We start from the raw sequence: 22,499 nt of genomic DNA, 5'->3' as shown, positions 1-22,499 counted from the left end.
GCGCCCCCAGGAGAAACAAGCTTGACCACTATGCCATCATCAAGTCTCCCCTGACCACTGAGTCAGCCATGAAGAAGAGAGAAGATAACAACACACTTGTGTTCATTGTGATGTCAAGGCTAACAAGCACCAAATCAAACAAGCTGTAAAGAAGCTCTGTGACAGTGATGTGGCCAAGGTCAATACCTTGGTCAGGCCTGATGGAGAGAAGAAGGCCTATGTGCGACTTGCTCCTGACTGTGAACGGTATGGATGTTGCCAACAAAATAGGGATCATCTAAACTGAGTTCAGCTGGCTAGTTTTAAATACAAAATTTTCTCAAAAAAAAAAATCTGGCCCAATCTCTCAAGAGTTCTGAGGTTAAGAAATCCTGACACAGACACATATCTGGTCATTGATATAAATGTATTTAAACAAATACACATTATTTCTTTACTCAATTATTTTTTAATTGATAGCATTGAACAATAAATGATAAATTACAAATGAGCTGTCCTACACTCCAGCAATACATAGTGTTGCGTTCGTTCCACCAAAACCAAAGGAATTGGTAAGCCCAATACATCTTCTTTTAGTTTTCCAGTCCTGGGCTATCAGGGGGACATAGTTGAGATCAAACTCTGGTTCTCTACGCTCCAGGTTTAAAGTAGGTGGCAGTTTTCGATGGTAACAAGCCAGAGCCGTGAAAGCCGCCTCCACAGCCCCCGCAGCTCCCAGCAGATGTCCGGTAGCCCCTTTCGTTGAAGAAACGGCCAGGGCATAAGCATGGTCCTTGAAAAGACGCTTGATAGCTCTGTTTTCAGCAGCATCTCCCAGTGGTGTGGAAGTCGCATGGGCATTAATATAAGTTATTTCTTCAGCTTGTATGCCAGCATTTTTAACAGCGGCAGCCATGCATCTAACAAAAAAAAAAGAACAAGGTGGATTGATTCAGTGACTGGGGTAATAGGGGTAGGTGTGTCGGAGACAGTAAGACTGGCACAGGACAGAGCAAGGCTTAGGGCTATTGTACATAGGGTCGCTATGAGTTGCAGGTGACTCAATGGCATATAACAACAACAACATGCTTAATTTTAACAGAAGATTCATCTCATCTTACCTTGTGTATGGCTTATCACATAAGTATCCGAGTACAATGAATTAAAAGAATACTTTGCTCTAATAAAAAAAACCCCACATCTTGGACTGGCATGTGGTTAATACAAACTGCATGTAAATAAGAATCATAACCATAAAAAAAAATTTGAAAAATAAATCACAACCAATATTCTCAAATGATTACACACCATGAAATGAACACATAAGCATATGGACTTTATAATCTTTAATCAAACAAATCTCCATTTATTTGAACTAGCATTTTCCCTGAGGGGAAAAGCTAAGTTGACTCAAATCTAGAATAATTTTTCTTTTAGGATTTTTTTCCCCCCTGAAGGTAGGAAAAATTGTTTAAATGCAGGGAACTCTAACTTTTAATTTTTCTTTCATACTTAAATGTAAAACTTGGTATGGTTTTCACTAAACTTAAAGCTTTTATACCATCATTTCAATGTTTTATATAAACAGTCAAAATTTTCTTTAGTGGTAACAACTATAAAAGTTCTAAAAAGAAGACGTACAAAGCCAGGTTAAAAAAACAAAACCAAAAAGTAAAAATCAAAAAATCTTTCTGAATTAGGAAACCTTACAGATATTAACATTAGGACTTTCAGTCTCTAGCATACATATGGGGCACACTGGTGGCCTAGTGGTAAGGAACTGTGCTGCAATCCCAAAGGCACGCAGTTCGAATCCACCAGCTGCTCCGTGGGAGAAGGATGGACAATCTCCTTCCATGTGCTTTACAGCCTCTGAAAGCCCTCTGGAGGGTCAGCTATGAGTCGGTTCTGACTCGATGGTACTTAACAACTGTAACATACACATGTTTTCTAAGAGGCAGTGTGTGATTTGAAACGTGCTAAATGGTACTCCTAAACCTAACTGTTTCTTCAATGGATTCTTACTATGATTGATATTTATAGCAACAGCAACTCCTTACTAATATAACTCAGGGGTTGGCAAAGGATTGCCAATTGCCTGTGTCTGTATCCAGCTTCACAGCAGCACAGCCATGCCCACTCACTTCCTGTTGACGGCTGCTTTTGTGCCACAAGGCAGAACTGCTATGTCAGAGACTCTGTAGCCCACAGGGCTGAAAACATTTAATCTCTATCCCTTTGCAGACTCCAGTAAAAACATACATGACCTGAGAAAGCTAGCCTGTTAGCTAACATATCACAAATGGTTTTGCTTCAGACTGTACACCTTATCAATCTCTTATACGACAGTAGTAATTTGTTCCCCAACTTGTTTATTGTACCATCATCAGCATCCTGTTAGAAATGCAGAATTTCATGCAACACCCCAGACCTAAAGAGGTATAATCAGCATTTTAACAAGGTCCCCTGGTGATTCACATGCATATTAAAGCTCTCACTGATTAACAGCAAAAGCCTGTATTGAAATGTGAGAGGCTAGACAAAAAAGAAAGCACTGGCTTTTCTGTGCACATCTCATGATGGTCCAAAGAGCAGAAAATGGGAAGGACATTCTAACTTTAAGCCCAACTGGATGAAAGAAAACCTGGCCAAGATCTGCATGGTCTTCTTCACATTGTTTTAGTCCTGACTAGAATTTCTGTAAAGATGTACAAATGTTTTCAAATAACCCAAATAAGTTAAAAGTACTTAAAAAACACTTGGTGGGTAAAGTCCAGAAGGGGGAAGATATGGTCTAAGGATACTTGGATCTTCTGTATCTTTCTTTGCAAAGGATTTTCCCTAATCTCTTTTTACTTGCATTTAAAAAAATATCTTAAGGGGAGCTCTGGTGGCCTAGTGGCAGGAAGCTGCACTGCAATCCCAGAGGCGTGCAGTTAGAATCCATCAGATGCTCTCTGCTGGAGAAGAGGCAATCTCCTGTACCAGTCGGATCAGATCTGATGGTACACACACACAAAATAATAAAATAAAATTTAAAAAATTTTAAAAAGTCCAAAAGGGGAAGAGGTGGGTAGTAAAGGGTTGGGAGGGAAGAATATCACAGGATAAAAGAATATAGGAGAGGTGTGGAAGTGAAGGAATTTGGAAAGATCCATTGGGGACCTGAGAATATGGAGTAATAGTAGGCATCGATCAATGGTGATTACTTTTATAAAACACGATGTACAGGAGTGATCATTTGAAACACAATGTGAATTTAGGACTATATGAAATGCAATGTACATGAAAAATACAGAATATATATGAGTTTTGTATGCAAATCAATATAAAATGAAGAGGGAAGAAACAAACCACTTCGCTTAGCGTAAATGTGAAGAAAAAGAAAACCTAGACAACTGTACACCAAGAACACCAGATAACATGACTTTGAAGCGTCATTTTTGACTGAAACCACCATTACCTGAAAGCGCCGTCTCCCTCCAGATCTGGGGCAGTTATGTGACCAGCATCACCTGAGAGTCCATAGCCCAGGATTTCTGCATAAACTCGGGCCCCTCTTCGAAGAGCATGTTCCTGTTCTTCCAGCACAAGGACCGCAGCTCCTTCTCCCATCACGAAACCATCTCTCTCAGGATGAAAGGGTCGACATGCTAGCTTAGGATCAGGGTTTGTGCTCAGAGCTCGAGCTCTGGAGAATCCGGCAAGAGATAAGGGACTAATGCATGAGTCTGTGCCGCCAGCCACCATCACATCAGCATCGCCGTGGGCTATAAAGCGAAAAGAATCTCCTATAGCATGTGCTCCTGTGGTGCAGGCTGTGGAGACGGCGTGATTGGGGCCCTTGAGTTGATGGCGAATGCTGACCTGGCCTGCTGCCATATTGATCAGAATCTTGGGCACAAAGAACGGGCTGACTTTGTTGTAGCCTTTTGTCTGAAACGTCGAAGCCGTTTCTGAGACAACTTCAAGAGGAACCATTCCCATGCCAATCGCAACACCGGTGGCCACCCGGTCAGCTTCGGACTGGGGACACCAGCCAGAATCTTTCAGGGCTAACTCTGCAGCACTGACGGCCATCACAGTGGGAGAAGACATGGACTTGAGATCAGAACTGGACACGAAGTTTAGGTCATTGAACTGGCCTTCATTACCACCTCGGGGTACATACGCAGCCACACTGCAGGGGAGGCTCTTGAACTCTTCACCAACCAGGGACACGATTCCACTCTCTCCTCGGAGAAGACGGTCCCAGACCAGCTGCGTCCCAACACCAAGAGGCGTGACTAAGCCAATGCCCGTAATGACAACTCGCCTTCTCAAGCCGGATGGAGGGACAGCTCCAAAAAACCTTCTACTTCTTAATAACCTCTGGGGTAATCTCGAATACACAAGATGATGGCTCGTCGCTTTTAGGAAGTTTTCCAAGTAGTTGGACATGACTGAAATTCAGACGATCGGAAACAGTTTCCTGCAACAGAGAGACCACAACAAATCCGGGAGCTGTTCTTTAGTGCTTAAGACAGCCCGAGGCCTAAGGTATATCTAAGGTTCTTCAGATGCATGTCTTGAGTCGTTCGTTAGCTCAGAAATAAATAATGCTTTGGAATTTTAATTTCTGTTAGGAAACCCACCTGTTTGAAATTACTTTTTTTTTAAATCTTTTAAGTTTATTTGAAGACAAAATAAAGGTACCCTTAAACTTATGCTGATTTCAAGAAGAATCCTTTCTACAAGGACAAAATAAACAAGAATCCTTTCTCAGGGATTGTTGTTGTTCAGGACCGTGGAGTTGGGACTGACCCATTGCACGTTTTCAGAGGCAGTGAATTACACAGAAGACTTCCCATTTTTCTTCAGAGTAGCTGGTGGATTCGAACCTCATACCTTTGGTTACAATTCCTAACCAGTAAGCTACCAGAGCTTCCTCTCAAGGATTACTGACATCTTTTTAAAATTATTATTATTATTAGTGTGTGTGTACCATCAAATCGGATCTGACTGGCACAGGAGGAGACTGTCCCTCCTTTTCCAGCAGAACAGCTAGTGGATTCGAACTACACACCTCTGGGATTGCAGAGCGGCTTCTTGCCACTAGGCCACCAAAACTGGCCGATTACTGGAAACTTACATTAAGGAGCGCTGGTAACATTGTGGTTTAGCACTTAATTATTAACATTCAGGCACAGTTTGAACCCACCAATAGGTCTTTCCACAGGTTTACAGCCTTAGAAACCCTATTGGCAATTCTTTACTTCCTCTTACAGGGTTACTATGAGTAGAATCTAATTGAGAGGCCCCTAAAAAAATCAAACACCCTCCTGTGAACTGGGTTCTGAGGCTTTTATGAGAGCCTGGTGGATTCAAACTGTTCACCTTTGTGTTAGCAGGTTCCTTCTAAATGACAGCAATGGGGTTGCAATTCTAACAGCATCTTTGATGCCAGTGGCAAGGAAGACACATCTCAAGCCTTTTCAACTTTGAGGTAAGAAGTTGCGCTGTCAACCCAAAGGCAAGAGGTTCGGATCCACCTGATGCTCTACAGGCATGATGAGCAACCTCCTCCTGTGTGATTTACAGTTTCTGAAAAAAATGCAGCTAGAGATTCCACTATGAATCGGTTTCAGCACACAATCAACCCAGATAGAGTTAAGAAGTCTTTATTGACCTCCAGTAGCAGGGATAACTAGACCTTCCAAAAGGCCTTCCAGGACACAAAACTGTGGGCTGAGAGCTGATAAACGTGGCCGGGGGTGGGGTGGGGGGGTGTTGTGATTCGCTAAACCATTAACCCGTGCTGTCATCCATAGTGTTTGTTGCTCTGCTAAAAGAAAGGCTACAGATTCCCGCGGTTCAAATCCACCGGCAGCCCCCCTGGGAGAAACACATCCCCTCCCCTACAGAGTGACAGCCTCGGAACCTGATGGAGATGCGCCGGCAGTCGGAATGATCCCATGGCGGTGAACTTGACCACGAGGGAGCGCGGAAGGGAAGTGAGGGGGCGTGGCCACTCCTGCACCGCCTTCCAGCACCCCAACCACGTACACACACACAGAGGCGCGCGAACAACAGAGAGGAAGAGGGGGACCCTAACAGAAAGAGGGGGGAACCGGGCCCTGGTCCCGCCATCAGACCCCAGAGTGACGTGGCGATGCAGGGGCAGCAGGAGGAGGGCAGCGGGAGGAGGACGGCGAGCAGGTACCTAGAGCAGGCCTCGCCCAGCCTGCGCAGCCGCAGTCCCGCCGCTGGCGCGCGCGCGCACGCACCGACACACGCACGCACACATATGCACGCGCGCGTCCTCGCACTCGCGCCCCGCCCCTGTGGGCGCGCGTTCCCGTCCCTCGTGTCACCTTGGTTAAGGTCAGAGCTGGCTCAGTGGCCGCACCTGGGCTTGTGTTCTTGAAAACCCCCCCCCCCCCCCCCGAAACCCCAGTGACTCACGATCAATCCAACGTGCAAGTGAATGCAATCGCATAACATTTTCGCTCCTGGACAAGAAGGGTCTTTGTATTTTTTAATATTAATTCCCCACTTAATGTTCCTTTTTGTAGAGCTGTGATGTTCTCCTGGATAAAGAGGGGGGCATCGTCATCATCTGCTGGGCTCATAGAAAAGAATAAAGGAAATTATTATAGTACCCAAAACATCGCTCCTAAAATTTAACAGTGGCTAGGGGAAAGACATCATGCTGGGGAAAACAGAGGGTCAGTGAAAAAGGAAAACCCTCAACTGTTGCATTGGCACAGTAACCATCATTACCATGGCCTTGGACATGACATATCGTGAGGACGCTGCAGGATAGGAAAGGGTTCAGATCTGTTGGTCACTGGGTCGCTATGAGTCATAGTTGACTCCACTGGCAAAAGAAACCAGAATGTCCAGTCTCTGTAAATGACATATGTAGTCGTTCATCCAAAAATGCTATGCAGCCCTTAAGATACTAACGTGAGATGACGTTGAGACACTACGTGGTTATATACAAGTTAGAAAATATATAAAACAGCCTTTTAAAAAAAAATTTGTAACATCTGGAAGGATATAAAATACTTGTACTGAGATTGAGTTTCCCCCTTTTTTTTCGTTTATCTTATTCACTACTTTTTTCTGTAACAAATGCTTTTGCAATAATGACAAAGTTGTGTGTGTGTGTGTTTTCATTTTAAGAACTCATTTGCCTGCTCTGGGCCAGAGCTCCTGCTTTCAAGCCTGAGAAGAATGCAGACTCATGCTGCTGTCTAAAAAATGGAATAGCTTTATTTGCTCAGAGGTAACTGAGAATCCATAAAGAAAATGCAACCTCAAAGTTTTATATAAAAGTAACAGATCAGCAAATGGTATTTATTGACCATCAGTTAGTTGTCCATGTACTAACCCAGGTGTTCTTGTTTACTTTGGGTAAAGGGTTGACCACATCATTTGCATCTAAACCTCTTGGACACAGTTGCGTTTCCTTGTGGGCAATGCCTTGAAGCACAGTTGCTTCTGATTAGAGTTCTCTGCCCTTTGCCAGCTCCGGAGAAGAATGTGGACCACACGTAGCTTTCTCATTGGTCTTGGATTTAAACGGCTTCAATATTTACTACGTCCCAAATAGTTCTGTGAAAACCATCATCACCTTGAGCCGTCCTTGGCCCAAATTCTATTCTAATTTGTAACAACCCTAGATGTAATAGAATGGGACACTGCGGAGTCTTGACATTTGAGTCCTCTATGGCAGCCGCTCTGTAAACCCATCACATTGAAACTCTTCTTTTTCCTTGAACCTCTCTCTATCAAGCATGACATCCTCCTATAAGGACTGGTCCCTCCTGATAAGATACCCAAGGCATCATGATGCTTTCCTTCCTCACCACCCTCATTCCTGTGGATCTGATCATTATTCTGGCAGCTTCTGGTACAGTTCAATATATTTTTGCCAATACCATGATTCAAAGGCATAAATAATCAGTCTTTCTCACTCGTCAAGATTTTGTACAGGGGTTATTTATTCCTTGGAAAGAGACATCATGCTTGGAAAGGTAGAAGGTCAGAGAAAGAGAGGAAGACCCTCAACAAGGTGTATTGACACAGCAACTGTGGCAATGGGCTCAAGGGTGTCAGAGATGAGGAGGATGGTATGAAATAGATCAGGGTCCAAGTTTGTTGTTCCTAGGGTTGCTATGAATCCTCTCAACCCAACAGTAGCTGATAGCAATGAGACAGACAGGGAGCTCTGATAGCCTACTGGTAAGGAGTTGCACTACCCAAGTCAAAGGCACATAGTTCAAATCCAACAGCTGCTCTGAGAAAGGAAGGCTGATAATCTCCCATGTGACTGACCGCTTCTGAAAATGTACTGGGGAGGTCAGCTGGCAGTTGATACTGACTTGCAGCCACACAACAATGAGGCCCTTGTTTTTGAACACTTTACAGAAGTCTTTCATGACACATTTGTCCAATACCATGTGATATTTTGTTTGGTTTGAAATTTTTATTGTTGTTTGGGTAAAAGTTTACAGAAATTTCCTTTTCCTGTAAAAACAAGAAGTTTTCAGAACTTTGCTTTATGTTTACCAAATCCTTGGATATATTTGGGATGATAGAAAAAGAATTGATGCCTTTGAGTTGTGGTGCTGGAGAAGAGTGTTGACTATACCATGGACTGCTAGGAGAACAAACAGGTTTGTCCTGGAGAGGGTGAAGCCAGAATGCTCCCTGGAGTCAAAGATTCTGAAGCTTCGTCTGACATACTTTGGGTATGTTGCAAGGAGGGACGGGTCCTTGGAGAGGGACATCATGTTTGGGAGAGTGGAGGGACGGCACAGGAAAGGAAGACCCTTGATGAGATGGATCGATTCTGTGAGTGGAGTGGTGGGAATGAATGTGTTTGAGACAGGGAGGTTGGCACAGGATAGAATGGCATTTAGGGCTCTTGTACATAGGGTCGCTATGAGTCACAAATGACTAGATGGCACGTAACAACAACAACAACAAATACCCATGTAGAATTATATTCGACCAATCTATATACACTTATGGTTGTATTAATTTCCTCATCTTTCATGTCTACCTATATTTACTCAAGTGTTTGGTTGTTGTTTGCTTTGTTTTTTAATTTTTTTATTATTATTTTTGTGTGTGTGTACCATCAAGTCGGATCTGACTGGTACAGGAGGAGATTGTCCCTCCTTCTCCAGCAGAGCATCTGGTGGATTCAAACCATGGACCTCTGGGATTGCAGTGCAGCTTCGTGCCACTAGGACACTAGAGCTCCCTGTTTGTTTTGGGTGTTTTGTTTTGTTGGGTTTTTTTCTTTATTACTGTGATTGCAGTTAACCTCTGGTGACTTAGTAGTAAGGCGTTGTAGTGCCAACCCAAAGGCACACGGTTCAAAACCACCAGTTGCTTCACAGAAGAAAGACGGAGTCTACTCTCATGAGATTTCCTGCCTCTAAACACCTGCTGGAGCGTCAGTTATGAGTCAATTCTGACCCAATAGTATATGACAACAATTTTTGTTCTTATGTTGTGTCGTAGTCTTTACTGAAGGCTGTTATCTTTGATTTTGACTTTGAGCAAGCAGGCCTGTGACATCTACATAGTGCAGGCTGTTAAATAATCTCCCTCCAGTCCTCATCCCACAAGTAAACATCTTCATGGTATTCTGTACTTTCAGTTAAGATCCATCTGACATCAGCAATGATATCCCTTGTGCCACAACCTCCTCTGAATCCATATTTGTTCCCATTCCCCAGAAAGATCCAATAGAATGTGGAAATTATCAAACAATATCATTAAGATGACATGGAAGAAAAATATTGCTGAAGATCATTCAAAACAAGTTAGAACACTACATTAACAGAGAAATGCAAGAAGTTCAAGCTGAGTTTAGATGAGGTTGTGGCACCAGAGATATCATAGCTGATGTCAGATGGAGCTTGGTTGAAAGCAGAGAATGTCAGAAAAATGTGTTTGTGTTTTATTGACTATGCAAAGGAATTTTACTGTGTGAATCATAACAAATTATGGCTAATCTTGAAAAGAATGGGAATTCCAGACACTTAGTTATGCTTATATGAAATTTACACCTAGACCAGGAAGTTGTCCAAACAGAGCAAGGGAACACTGGATGGTTTAAATCAAGAAAAGTGTGTCAGGATTGTATTATTTTCCTGTACTGATTTAATATGTATGTTGAGCAAATCATTAGAAAAGCTGGACTTTATGATGAAGAATGTGGCATCAGCATTGCAGGAAGACTTATGAACAACCTGTGTTATGCAGATGGCACAACCCTGCTTGCTGAAAGTGAGAAGGATCTGAAGTGCTTGCTGCAGGGCATCAAGGACTGAAGCCTTCATTACGGATTACATCTCAACAACAAGAAAACAAAAATCCTCACTACTTGGCCAACATCATGATAAATGGAGAAAAGATTGACATTGCCAATGATTTCATCTTGCTTGAATCCAGTCAGGACCCTTGGTATCAAGAAAATCAAAAGACAAGTTGCTTTTTTGTCCTTGACAGCATGGGAAATCTGCCGTCAAGGACCATCTCCAGAGTGCTAAAGAGCAACGATGTCAGTCTTGAGACTAAGGTGCACCCGATTCAAGTCACAGTCTTTCCAATCACCTGCTATGCATCTGAGAACTGGACAATGAATAAGGATGACAGGAGAAGAATCGATGCATTTGAGTCGTGGTGTTGGAGAAGAGGGCTAAACATCCCATGGACTGCCAAAACAATAAACAGATACATGTTGAAGGAAGTATAACCAGAGTGTTCCTTGGAGGAAAAAATGGTGAAGCTTCATCTTACCTATTTTGGATGTGTTATTAGGAGAGGTGATTCCTTGGAAAAGACTATCACGCTCAGAAAGACGGAACGTGAGTGAAGAAGAGAAAGACCCTTGAGATAGATTAATACAGTGTCTGCAGCAATAGACTCAAATGCGTCAAGAGTGACAAGGATAGCACAGGGTAGAACAGGGTTCAGATCTGTTTTTCACAGGGTCACTATCAGTCATAATCTACTCGACCACACTTAACAACAATAACAATGTATTCACATATATTCATGGTGGTTAATGAGTAGGAACAATATCACAATTATGTTTAACAACAATAAAAACAACAGTGCGTGTGTGCAGATGAGTCCCATGCAGGTGAGACCACGTGATCCACAGCATAACTGAGTAGTAATGATAGCTCTGATTGGTGCACCGAAGATTCTGAAAGTAAATCAGCAGAGAGCTTTAGCCTTGTTACGTATATTGATAAATGTAAGCTGTCTTCAGAAAAAAGTTTTTGTCATAGCTTCTGACAGAGATTATCCTATTTACAAAGTAATGTTTGCTCAAACGCTAACTGGATAGGAAGTCATTTTGGTGCCACTTCCTCTGACAGTGTCACCAGTGCAGTTCCTCCTCCCTCCAGGGTCACCTCTGACTATCCTGGAACCACACGGGCAGACTTACTAGCTGCCACCAAGACCACGTGGTACACAAGACCACAAACATTTATTATCTAGTCGTTTACAGAAGATATTTGCTCATCTCTGCTTCAAGGGATGTAAGAAACCTGGGTTTGTGAATCACTGAACAGTAAGGAATTGCTCTGACAACCCAAAGGTACGTGGTTCGAATCCACCCACTGCTATGTTGGAGAAAGATGGGCACTCCGCTCCCATGTGATATACTGCCTCTGAAAAACTGCTAGAGGGTCAGTTATGTTTGGTTTCAGCCTGAGAGTACACAACAATATTGATACTTTTATTCAACTGTCATTGGAGCAAGAAATTCCTCTTATAATAAGATAGAGAAATGCTTAGATTGGGCAGTGATCCTAGTAAATACATTAGTTTGAAAGTTAGTTAGAAAATGTGTTAAGAACGTGGCCTGTGTAGCTAGCATATGAGTCTACATTGATATACCAGATACATAGCATCTTTCATACTTTGGACATGTAGCGAGGCAAAGCTACTCCTTGGAAAGGGACGTCATGCTTGGAAATAAGGAGGGTCAGCGAAGGAGAGGACGACACCCAGTGAAGAACAGAGAAGCTAGACTTTATGAAAAAGAGATGGGTTGACACTGCGACTTCAGCAGTGGACTCTAGTGTCTCAGAGATGGTGAGGACGGCACAGGATAGGGCAGGTTTCAGGTTAGTTCATAGGGTCATTCTGAGTTGTACTGGATTAAAAAACATTTAACAATGACAAAAGCTCATCATTGAACAACATCATAGCTCAAAGTCTTACTCAGAGATGTTGTTGTTGTGTACCATAGAGTCAGAACCGACCCATAGTTGACCCTCTAGTGGGTTTTCAGAGACAGTTAATTGCACAGGAGGAAATTGCCTATCATTCAGCTGGCCTCGAACCATGTTTCTTCAGGACTGAAGTGCAGCTTCTTGCCATTAGGCCACCAGAGCTCCCTCCCTCAGAGATATTAGAAGAAAACTTTAAATACTCAAAGCTACTGCTATAAACCATCCAGAACACATAGAGGATCTACTTAGCCAAGAGAAGACAAAGACACTCACTGAGATGAAATGGCACAGTGGTTACCACAGTGGATTTGAGCAAAACAGAGATGATAAAGACGGCACAGGATAGGACAAGGTTCAGATTATTGTTCACAGGGTCACTGTGAGTCATAGTTGATTTGACATGATTTAACAACAGCAATGACAACTTGGGCAAATGACCTACCTTGGAAACATGAAGTCAAGAAAAATCTTTTGAAGTTTGGAAACTATTTATGCAATTAAGGAAGTTGTTCAATACTGATAAATATACCCTCAGTGTCCTGATGAGACAGATGCTGCATTAAAGAGGCCAAGGATGCTGTAAGTGCTAAAGGAAACATCTGTGAGTCACAAAACGGTACCTTCTCTTCCTGAGGGCAGCGGCAAAAAAAAAAAGGCCCCAGGAAAATGATGGATTGATAACTAAAGTGTGTCAACAGTCCAGTGTAGCCCTGGATATACTCACTAGTCTATGCCAAGAAATTTGGAGGACACCTACCTGGCCAGCTGACTGGAAGAAATGAATATTTGTTGCCATTTTTTTTAAAAGATGATCCAACAGAATGTGGGAATTATCAAACAATGTCATATGCAAGTAAAATCTTGCTGAACAGTATCCAAAAATGGCTGGAACGGTACATCGACAGAGAAATGCCAGAACTTCAGGCTAAAGTTAAAAGAGGCTCTGGCACCAGGGACATTGTAGATGTCAGACGGATCTTAGCTGAAAACAGAGAATACCAGAAGGATATATTTTATTGACACAGACAAAGACGGTGTGGATCATAACAAACTGTGGCTACCATTGAGAAGAATGGGAATCCCAGAAGACTTAACTGTGTTTATGCAAAACCTTAGACCAAGAAGCCATTGTTCAAACAGAGCAAGTGAACACTGCCATGATAGTCAATCAAGAAAGGAGTGCATCAGGACTGTATCCTTTCTCCATATCTATTCAATCTGTATGCTGGGCAAAAAATTTGAGAGGTTGGACTTTATGGAGAATGTGGCATGAGGATCAGAATGCTAATCAATAACCTGCATTATGTAGATGATAAAACCTTGCTTGCTGAAAGTAAAAAGGGCTTGAAATACTTGCTGCAGAAGATCAAAGATTACAGCCTTTAATATGGATCACATCCCAACATCAAGAAGACAAAATCCTCACCCCTGGACCAATAGGCAAGATTGGAGAGAAGACTGAAGCTGTCAGCAATTTTATCTTGCTTGGACCCACAACCAACACCTTTGGTATGAGCAGTCAACAAATCAGCTGGGACAATCAAGAGCAATGATGTCAGTTTGAAGACTAAGGTGTGCCTGATTCAGGACATGGTCTTTTCAATGACTTGTTAAGCATCTCAAAGTTGGGACAACTACTAAGCATGAGAGAAGAATCAATGGCTTTAAGTTGTGATGGAGAAGAGTATTGACTATGCCCTGGGTTGACAAAAGAACTAATAGATATATCTTTTGGAGAAAGTGCAGCCAGGGTGCTCCTTGGAGACCAGGATGGTGACGCTTCACATATTCGGGAATTAATTTTGGGCTTGGAGAAGGACACCATGCTTGGAAAGGCGGTGGACCAGCAAAAACGAGGAAGACCAACAACCAGATGGATTGAAATACTGGCTATACCCATGTGCTCAAGTAAATCAGATGATGAGAATGGTACAGAATACGGCCAGGTTCAGATCCATTTGTTCATAGGTCAGCGTGAGATGAAGTCTAATCAAGGACTCTTAACAATACTGTGGGGGTATATAATTTTCTCCCTTCACCTCTTCCTATTCTATTATTATCATGTGTCTCTTATGTGAGTCATCACGCAGTAAACTGAGTCCACAACCAACCGAGTTCCAAGGTGCAGTTTGAAAATCACTTCCCCACAGTCCTATCACAGTATTTTAGCAGTGACTAATATAAGAATTTTTTTGCTCATTTATTTCACTTTGGAAAGAACCGACATACTAGGAAACAAGTAATTTGTAGCTTGGTTTTTGTTTTTGAACATTTGCTGCCCCTTCCCTTTGCTGTAAAAGGCATAACAATCTGCTGGGTAAAATCGGAAAGGCTCTTTCATCTGGAGGGGTTTGGGTAAAGCTTTGTTCTTGTCAGAGTGTTCTGTGGAGTTGGAACAGACTCACAGCTGTTTTCAGAGGCAGTAAATTGCAACAGAGGAGACTGCCCATCTTTCCCCCAAGGAGCAGCTGGTGGATTCGAACTGCTGCCTTTGGGATAGCAGCACAGGGTTTCTCACCCTCATGGAGAGGCCCTGGGGTGCCAAGAGGCCAGGGTTTCTTCAAGGACAGAATAGAACCTGGGCTCACAGTGAGCCTCTGCCCAGCCTGGCTGAGCCCACAAGTCTGACCGGGCCACCTCCTGCCCTGGTCAGAGCCCTCACTCCCCCTGCAGCCCAGGTCCCCGCCTGCTCCTGCTGCCCACTCCACCAGCCACACTTGGGTTCCAGACCCCCGTCCCTCTCTCCTTGCCCGACCCCCACACTCCCCATCCTAGGCTGCCCTCCCCCCTCCACTATGCCCGTACCTCCCCCGGGCCCCTGCCTAGTACTTCCCCTGGCTAGCCTGGCAACCTCTCCCCCCACACTTCCAAGTGCAGGGCACGCACGATCCTCCGGCCAGGGCCCACTCTGACCAGGTCCCATCCTTGGCGTCGGGTTCCCTGACCTCGCTCATGCCCCAAGGCCCCTTCCCACCGACCCCGACCCTTCCTCCTTCTCCCTGCCCCGCCCCTCAGGCTGCTTCCCCAGCACAGTGACCCCTGTCCCCTCCCCCCATCTCCCCGCCCCTCGGGCCGCAACTCTTGAACATACACCCCCCCCTGCTCCCTCCCCTCTCCTGTCCGTCGGGCCGCAGTCCTGGCATACTGACCCTCTGCTCCCTCCTCCTCCCCTCTCCTGCCCGTGGGGGCCGCAGCCCTTGCACACTGACTTTCTGCCCCCTCCCCCCTTTCCCTTCTCTCTCATGCTCCCGTCAGGCCGCTGCTCTCGCACACTGACCTGCTCCCTCCCCACTCTCGTCCTCTTCCCGTGTCCCTCCCCTCCCCGGCTCTTCTCTCGCCCCTCCCTCCAGGCCGCAGTCCTTGTACACACTGTCCCTCTGCCCCGCCCCTCCCCGCCCCTCGAGGCCATTTCCCCGCCCCTTTCCCCGCCCCCAGCCGCTCCGCGCCTGCTCAGTGCGCACGCGCGGGGGGTGGGGCCGGCCGCGAGCGCTCGAGCATGGCGGCGGCGGCGGCTCTGGGCAGCTCGTCGGACTCGCCGTCCGCGGCCGTGGCCGAGCTCTGCCAGAACACCCCGGAGATCTTTCTGGAAGCCTCCAAGCTGCTGCTCACCTACGCTGACAACATCCTCAGGTGCGGCGGGGAGCGGGCGGGACAAGGGGCCGGGGGCGCCGGCGTGGCCTCCGAGGGCAGTGGGCAGGAGGGATGGGACCCCAGGACCCCAGGACTCCTGGGACTCCCGAGACCCCCTGGACCCCAGGACCTTAGGACTCCAGAGCCTCAGGACCCCAAGACCCCCAGGATCTCTGGACCCCAGGACTCCCTGGACTCCAGGACCCCAGGACCCCTAGGACCCCAGGATCATAGGACCCCAGAACTCCAGGATCCCAAGACCCCAGGATCCCAGGACCCCCGGGACCCCAGGCCACACCCCCGAGGGCAGGAAGTTCCTCCTCCCGGTGACTCGGCATCTGGTGTTGGGGTGCGCGGCGGGGAAGGGGCGCCCCGACCCCGGTGTGCGGACGTTGAGCGGTAGTGCCCACCGCCGGGCTGCACAGGGTCCAGCGCCGGAACGCCTGCTTCCCACGGCTGCCCGCCTGCCGTTCCTGCCCGGCGTCCTGGGAAATACTCTAAAGCACGATCCGTGTACTACGAGGGGTTGGCAGGGCTTGGTTTTCCATTTTCTGCGTTTTTCCTGCCCATTTTTGTCGGCTGCATCATTACTAGCGGTTGTGATCGATTGTGATCGGAAAGCTGCCCTGACCATGGTGGTAATGCCTTGTTTGCTGCACCTGACTCCTTGGATAATTAAGAACCGGTGAAGTTAATCACCTTGGGCGAGAGAAATCGATGTCATGAACCGAGGAGATGGATACAGGGCTGAAGTTTTAGGGGTCGGGAGGCAAGGTTGATGGTTGGGATTATTCATTTTGAATGGTTACCCACCTGAGCCCCAGAGACGGAATGGTGTCGTGTCTTAAGGCCGGATGGTGAGCTGAGTAAGAGGAGCAGGGTTACAGGTTTCAGGCATCAAGCCCTTTGCTACGTTACCTTATATTTATCAGATCACCGATAGGATTTCAGCTTCTTTATACCCCTTAGTCTTTGGGGCACTTACTCTTCTAATTATCACATATGAAGAGGAATTTCTCGCAGTTCCAAGGTTTATAGATTTTACAGGCTTGATTCTGGAGATAGCCCTTCGAGGCACAGTATTTGATCCATGATAATAATAATGTTCGCTTGTTGCCATGAGTCGAGTATGACTCCTAGTGACAACAGATTTGAACCCTGTCCTATCTTGTGCCATCCTCATCATCCTTGATACACTTAAGCCCATTGCTGCAATCTGTGGGTCAGTCCATCTCACAGGATTGAGGGTCTTCCAAGACTTTGCTCCCCTTCCACCTACCAAGCATGATGTCTGTCTCCAAGGAATAGTCTCTCCTAGCAACATGCCCAGAGTATGTGAGATGAAGCTTCACCATCCTTGCCTCCAAGGAGCACCCCGGCTGCACCTTCTCCAGGACATATCTGTTTGTCCTTTTGACAGTCCATAGAGTATTCTGTACTCTGACACCACAACTCGAAGGCATCAACTCTCCTTCTTTCATCCTTCTTCATTATCTAGCTCTGAGCAGAATAGCAAGTGATTGAAAAGGCCATGGCCTGAATCAGGCACTTCCGTCTTCAAACTGATGTCACTGCTCCCGAGTGCTTTGGAGAGGTCCTTGATAGTGGACTTTCACAAAGCAGTATGTCTCTCCTGACTGCTAGTACCCAGGATGTTCATTGTGGACCCACGTAAAAAGAAATCATTGACAATTTGAATTTTTCCTCCATCTATCAAAATGTTGTCTCTTGGTTCAGTAGTCAGGATTTTTGTCTTGATGTTGAGGTGCAATCTGTATTGAAGGCTGTAGTCTTTGGTTTTCTGCAGGAAGTGTTTCAAGGCCTTACTTTGACCAAGCAAGGTTATGTCATCTGCGTAACACAGGTTGTTAATGAGTCTGTCTCTTATCTTGATCCCTCAATCTTTTACATAGAGTTCACCTTCTTGAATGATTTGTTCAGGATACAGATTAAATAGGTGTGGAGAAAGGATGCAGCCCTGACACACAACTATCCTAATTGTAAACTATGCTGTGTTTGGACATCAGCTTCTTACTCTAGGTATTGATTTCATGTGAGCATAATTAAGAGCTCTGGGATTTCCATTTTTCTCCGTGTTAGCCGTAGCCAATGTTTGTTGTGATCCACACAGTCAAAAATGCCTTTGCATAGTCAATAAAACACAGATAGAATTTTTTTTCTTCTATTATCCTCTGCTCTTAGCCAGGATCCATCCATCCAAAGATTGTTTACTTAGATTATGTTTTTAGGTAGTGCTTTAAAGAGATCCTGAAGGAAAAAGATACTGAGCCTTTATTTCATGCCAGATACTATGAAGGATACAGCTTATGTACTGGGACCACCTTCCTCCTCTGCGGCACCTTTTGAACTCACTTTTTTGTGCTGAGCTGTCTTAACAACTCTTGAGATGACAAGGATACGAGTGGACTCTGCGTGAGCTGGAAAGTCTTGCTCCATCAGCCGCCAGACTTTAAACCACCTTGTTCCGAAATAATGGGAACTTTCGCGTAGTGGCCTAGGGGTAAGGAGCTGTCAACCCAAAGTTTGCAGTTTGAATCTCCCAGATGCTCCAAAAGGGGTCTCTGGTCACTCAGTGGTAAAGAATTGTGCTGCCAGTCCAAAGGTAAGAGGTTCGAATCCATCCCCTGCTCCGTGTGATTTCGCGCCATTTCAGAAAACTCATAAGGAAGGTTCGCTGTGGCTTGGTTCTGGCACAGAGCAACTGCACCGAGGGAGAAAGGTGGGCAGTCTCCTCCTGTGCAGTGTAAGTTGTTGTTACGTGCCATCGAGTCGCTTGCGACTCATAGCGACCCTGTGTGCAATAGCCCTAAATGCTGCTCTGTCCTGTGCCAATCGCGCTATCTCCGATACGCCTATCCCAATTACCCCAGTCACTGAATCAGTCTACCTCATAGAATGTCTTCCCCTCCTGTGCTGTCCCTCCACCCTATAGCATGATGACCCTCTCCAAGGACTGGTCCCTCTTTGCAACATGTTCAAAGTATGTTAGACGCAGCCCCAGAATCCTTGCCTCCAAGGAGTAGCTCGATTTAACCCTCTCTAGTAAGGAGAGACAGGTCCTTCGAGAGGGACATCATGCTTGGTAGAGTGGAGGGACAGCGCAGGAGGGGAAGACCCTCTATGAGGTGGATTGATTCAGTGACTGGGGTAATCAGGATGGGTGTGTCAGAGGCAATGCGATTGGCACAGGCTAGAGCAGGGTTTAGGGCTGTTGTACATAGGGTCACTATGAGTCACAAACGACTCCACGGCACATAACGACAACAACAACAGGATGAATCTGTTTTCTTAGCAGTCCACGGTACATTCAGTGCTCTTCTCCAACACCACAGCTCAAAGGCATCAATTCTCCTTCTGTCCTTCCTAGTCATTATCCAGCTCTCTGACGAATAGCAAATGATTGCAAAGACCATGGCCTGTATCAGATGCACCTTAGTCTCCAGAGTGACACCATTGCTCTTCAGTACTTTGCAGAGGTCCTTAACAACAGACTTTCGCATTGTAATATGTCTTTTAATTTCCTGGCTGCTGGTGCAATGTATAGACTCGGGGAAAAATGCACTGGACAGTCGGCTATGAAGTTGATACCAACTTGAGGACAGTAAACAACAATAACTCAGAAAAGGGAGGAGTCCTGGTGGTACTGTGAGTTGAGCATTGCGCTAACATAAAAGGTTGGAAATTTGTACATACCTTTGACTCCACATGAGGAAGGTGAAGAAGCCATGTGCTTCTGTCAGTAGACGCAGCCTCAGAGACTGTCCTGCTGTGTCCTGTAGGGTCCCTGTGAGTTGGAGTTGATGGCAGCAGATGTTTGGAAGAGGGGTGGTCTTGTAATGAAAAATCATTTGCTTTCAGTTCTGTGAAACCAAAAATGAAGAGGTCACATTGCTCTGAAGAGGAAAGCCGTTGGCGGGATAATTGTCATCGTGAATGTTTATCAGACGTTTGAAGGAGACTTAGCTTGCTGTCAGTTCATGAGACAGGCCTTACGGTGATTTGTGCTTCAGCTCGTGAAATCTCAAAAGGATGTGGAACTTACATAAATGGAGATCCTATTTCAAAACACTGTTCTTTTTAGCTAAGGTGATTATTGTTGTTTGATGCCGTCGAGTCGTAGACGACTCATAGTGACCCTATGAACGAACAGCCTGAGCACTGTTCTTACATAGTTTCCGGAGGCAAGCCATTTCGGAAGTGGATACCACTCCTGTGTCCAGGCTTGATTTAGTCGGGAAGCTCCTGCCAACACTGTCCACCATGGGTACCCATTACCACGATGGCACATCAGTGTCACAGTGTTCAGCATCACAGCAACCACGAGTTACCTCTGTACAGCAACGCACAGACCAGTGCTATACCACCTAGAAGAATGTTTGACAGGAAAACAATTTGAACCTGGCCGAGGGTGATAGTAATTTATTTTTAAAATTCACACTTCTTCAGTCCTCCTTCAGGGATCAGAAGAAGAATCGAGTTTTGGTATCAAGCAAAGAGTACACGTTTGATGATGATTTGAGAGTGGAGGAAACCAGGTTTTTCTGTTCCGTTTGTTATTTGGGTAAATCTGCTAATGTTAGCGGGGAGGAACTGTCTTTTCATCTTGATGACTCTCACTTCTGCTTCAAGGCAGAGCAGCTGAAATGAAGATCTCATGAGGGTTAACTGAAACGAGCATCTATCTAATGAGAGTTGGGTTGTATTTTGACACCTGAATTTCAAGTGAAAAATCCTACTTTTGATCAAGTTTTTTTCTTTCTTATTAATTTTAACACGTTGCCACACACTTTAAAAAAAAAATTTAATTTATTTGTGTGTGTGTGTTTACCATCAAATCAGATCTGACTGGTACAGGAGGAGTTTGCCCCTCCTTCTCCAGCAGAGCATCTGGTGGATTAGAGCCATGTGCCTCTGGGATTGCAGTGCAGCCTCTTGCCACTAGACCACCAGAGCTCCCTGCCAAACTTTTAAATTGACGACCATGCTTAGAAATACATTTTGCCATCATTTGCGGCAACGTGCTAATAAAAGTTTACAGAGACTTAGGGTTTCCATTCATTCATTGTTACACTTTTCTCCCTGCCCACCCCCCTACCCCCCAGTTCACTCTTCTCTTTGAAAAGAAAAACTCTTCATTTTTATGCAATCCCTCCACCCAAGTCCACTCCTGTGCAGCCTTCACTCTGGACTCCTGTCATGACAATAATACCCAATTATATATCCCTTTTAAACAGTTCTCTTCCTCATCTGTTGCAATGCAATATACATCATTCTTCGCCTCCTTCTCTGTATTCCCTCAACTCTGATGTCAGTCCCGTTTTACAACAGTGGCTGTATGCAATATTTGTTCTTTTGTGACTGAGATATTTCACTCAGCATAATGTCCTCCAGGGTCACACATTTTGCATAATATTTCATGAGTGCTTTGTTTTTCAATGCAGTGTAGTATTCCATTGTGTGAATGTATTAGAGCTTCTCTATCCATTTGTTTGTTGATGGGCACTTGGGTTGTTTCCAGCTCTTTGCTATTGTGAACAAAGCCTCAGTAAACATGGGTGTGCATATATCTGCTTGGGTGGCGGTTATGGTCTCTTTGGGGTCTATTCCCAGTAGTGGAATTGCTGGGTCAAATGGTATCTCTGTTTGCAACTTTTTGAGAAAGCATCACACTGCCTTCCATAGTGGTTGCACCATTTTACACTTCCACCAACAGTGAATAAGGGTTCCAGTTTCTCCGCAACCTTGCCAGCATTTGATGTTTGCTGATGAAATTTTTTAAACATTTGCCTCAAATGACGCTCTTCCCCCAGTACTCAAAACTGAACTGTGGAATTTGTCTCCAATATGGCTTTTCTAGTGTAAACTATGTGGAGGGGTGGGAACTGTGTGAGTAAGGCGTGTCAGCCAATCCACAAAGGGATTGCCTTTCTACGGTTCCACAAGGGAACTTATTGGCCTGTCTCAACAACCTACAAGACGTTTGGCTAGTCTCACCTATACATTGAAGAACTCTAGCTGCAGAAAATTCTTTCCCTAGAAGAGAAGTCTCTTGCCAGAAGGAATTCTTCTCCTGCCAGAAGAGATGCACTTCTCCCAGCCAGAGAAGAGAGACCTCCCCAAAACTGATGAAATGTGGGACACTCTTTGAGAAGTAATAGCAGTGGTTGAACTGGAGGATTGATGTGAGCTGAGACTTTGGTGAGGGGAAGCCAATAGTGGCAGGACTGAGAACTTGGGAACACTTAGAACCATGAGGCTTTTGGCTCTCCATCCAAAATTGTATACAATCTGGATGTAAAGAATTTTATACTGGCAGAACTGAGAACTTAGGAACACTGAGAACTATGAGACTTGAGGCTGAGGGACCTGTATGCACATTTTAGGAGCTGTCTTGACTGTATTCTATTCTTAATCTAAATCATAACCTTTTGACTTCCCCAGGATGGTTCCGTGTGGTCTGTGAGCTATCACATCGGGCTTTGGGACCCAGCCAAGCAGTAAGATTGGTATTGAGTAGAAAGAGGCACAGGAGCATAGCAGACATGTCTGACCTCATGGGAGCTGGTTTTGTGTTGTTAGTGCTGTGGACAGGGGTAGTTTCCCCCTGTGAAGGTG

The 22,499-nt window shown here is 45.1% G+C and overlaps 2 protein-coding genes across 3 annotated transcripts in view; one reads left to right on the top strand and one right to left on the bottom strand.

Annotated features, from left to right (window-relative positions):
* Positions 1-496: 496 nt before the first annotated feature.
* Positions 497-4,419, bottom strand: OXSM (3-oxoacyl-ACP synthase, mitochondrial). Of its 2 annotated transcripts, XM_006883355.1 has the most exons (3): positions 3,744-4,419; positions 3,443-3,494; positions 497-899 (listed from the first exon to the last, which is right to left on the bottom strand). In XM_006883355.1, the coding sequence occupies exons 1-3, from the start codon at positions 4,417-4,419 to the stop codon at positions 497-499; spliced, it is 1,131 nt and encodes a 376-aa protein (XP_006883417.1). The 2 variants fall into 2 exon arrangements, with proteins under 2 accessions (XP_006883417.1, XP_006883416.1); XM_006883354.1 differs by having other exon boundaries at positions 3,443-4,419.
* An 11,319-nt stretch (positions 4,420-15,738) lies between these two features.
* Positions 15,739-22,499, top strand: part of NGLY1 (N-glycanase 1) — an 89,607-nt gene continuing 82,846 nt past the window's right edge. Inside the window, exon 1 of the mRNA XM_006883353.1 lies at positions 15,739-15,863. The gene's annotated coding sequence lies outside the window, so the exon portion shown is untranslated. The remainder of the gene's footprint in view (positions 15,864-22,499) is intronic.

This window comes from Elephantulus edwardii, unplaced genomic scaffold (genome assembly GCF_000299155.1).
Source record: "Elephantulus edwardii isolate Elephantulus edwardi_28Jun2011 unplaced genomic scaffold, EleEdw1.0 scaffold00027, whole genome shotgun sequence".
Classification (NCBI taxonomy): Eukaryota; Metazoa; Chordata; class Mammalia; order Macroscelidea; family Macroscelididae; genus Elephantulus; species Elephantulus edwardii.
Note: the sequence above shows the minus strand (reverse complement) of the source record. Positions and strands in the feature narration are given on the sequence as shown.

Excerpts from the sequence above, each read along its gene's own strand:
- OXSM (XM_006883354.1), bottom strand. The coding sequence starts at position 4,419 with ATGTCCAACTACTTGGAAAACTTCCTAAAAGCGACGAGCCATCATCTT. Across the intron at positions 900-3,442 it reads GAGGGAGACGGCGCTTTCAG|ATGCATGGCTGCCGCTGTTA; the intron begins GTAATGGTGGTT and ends TTTTTTTGTTAG.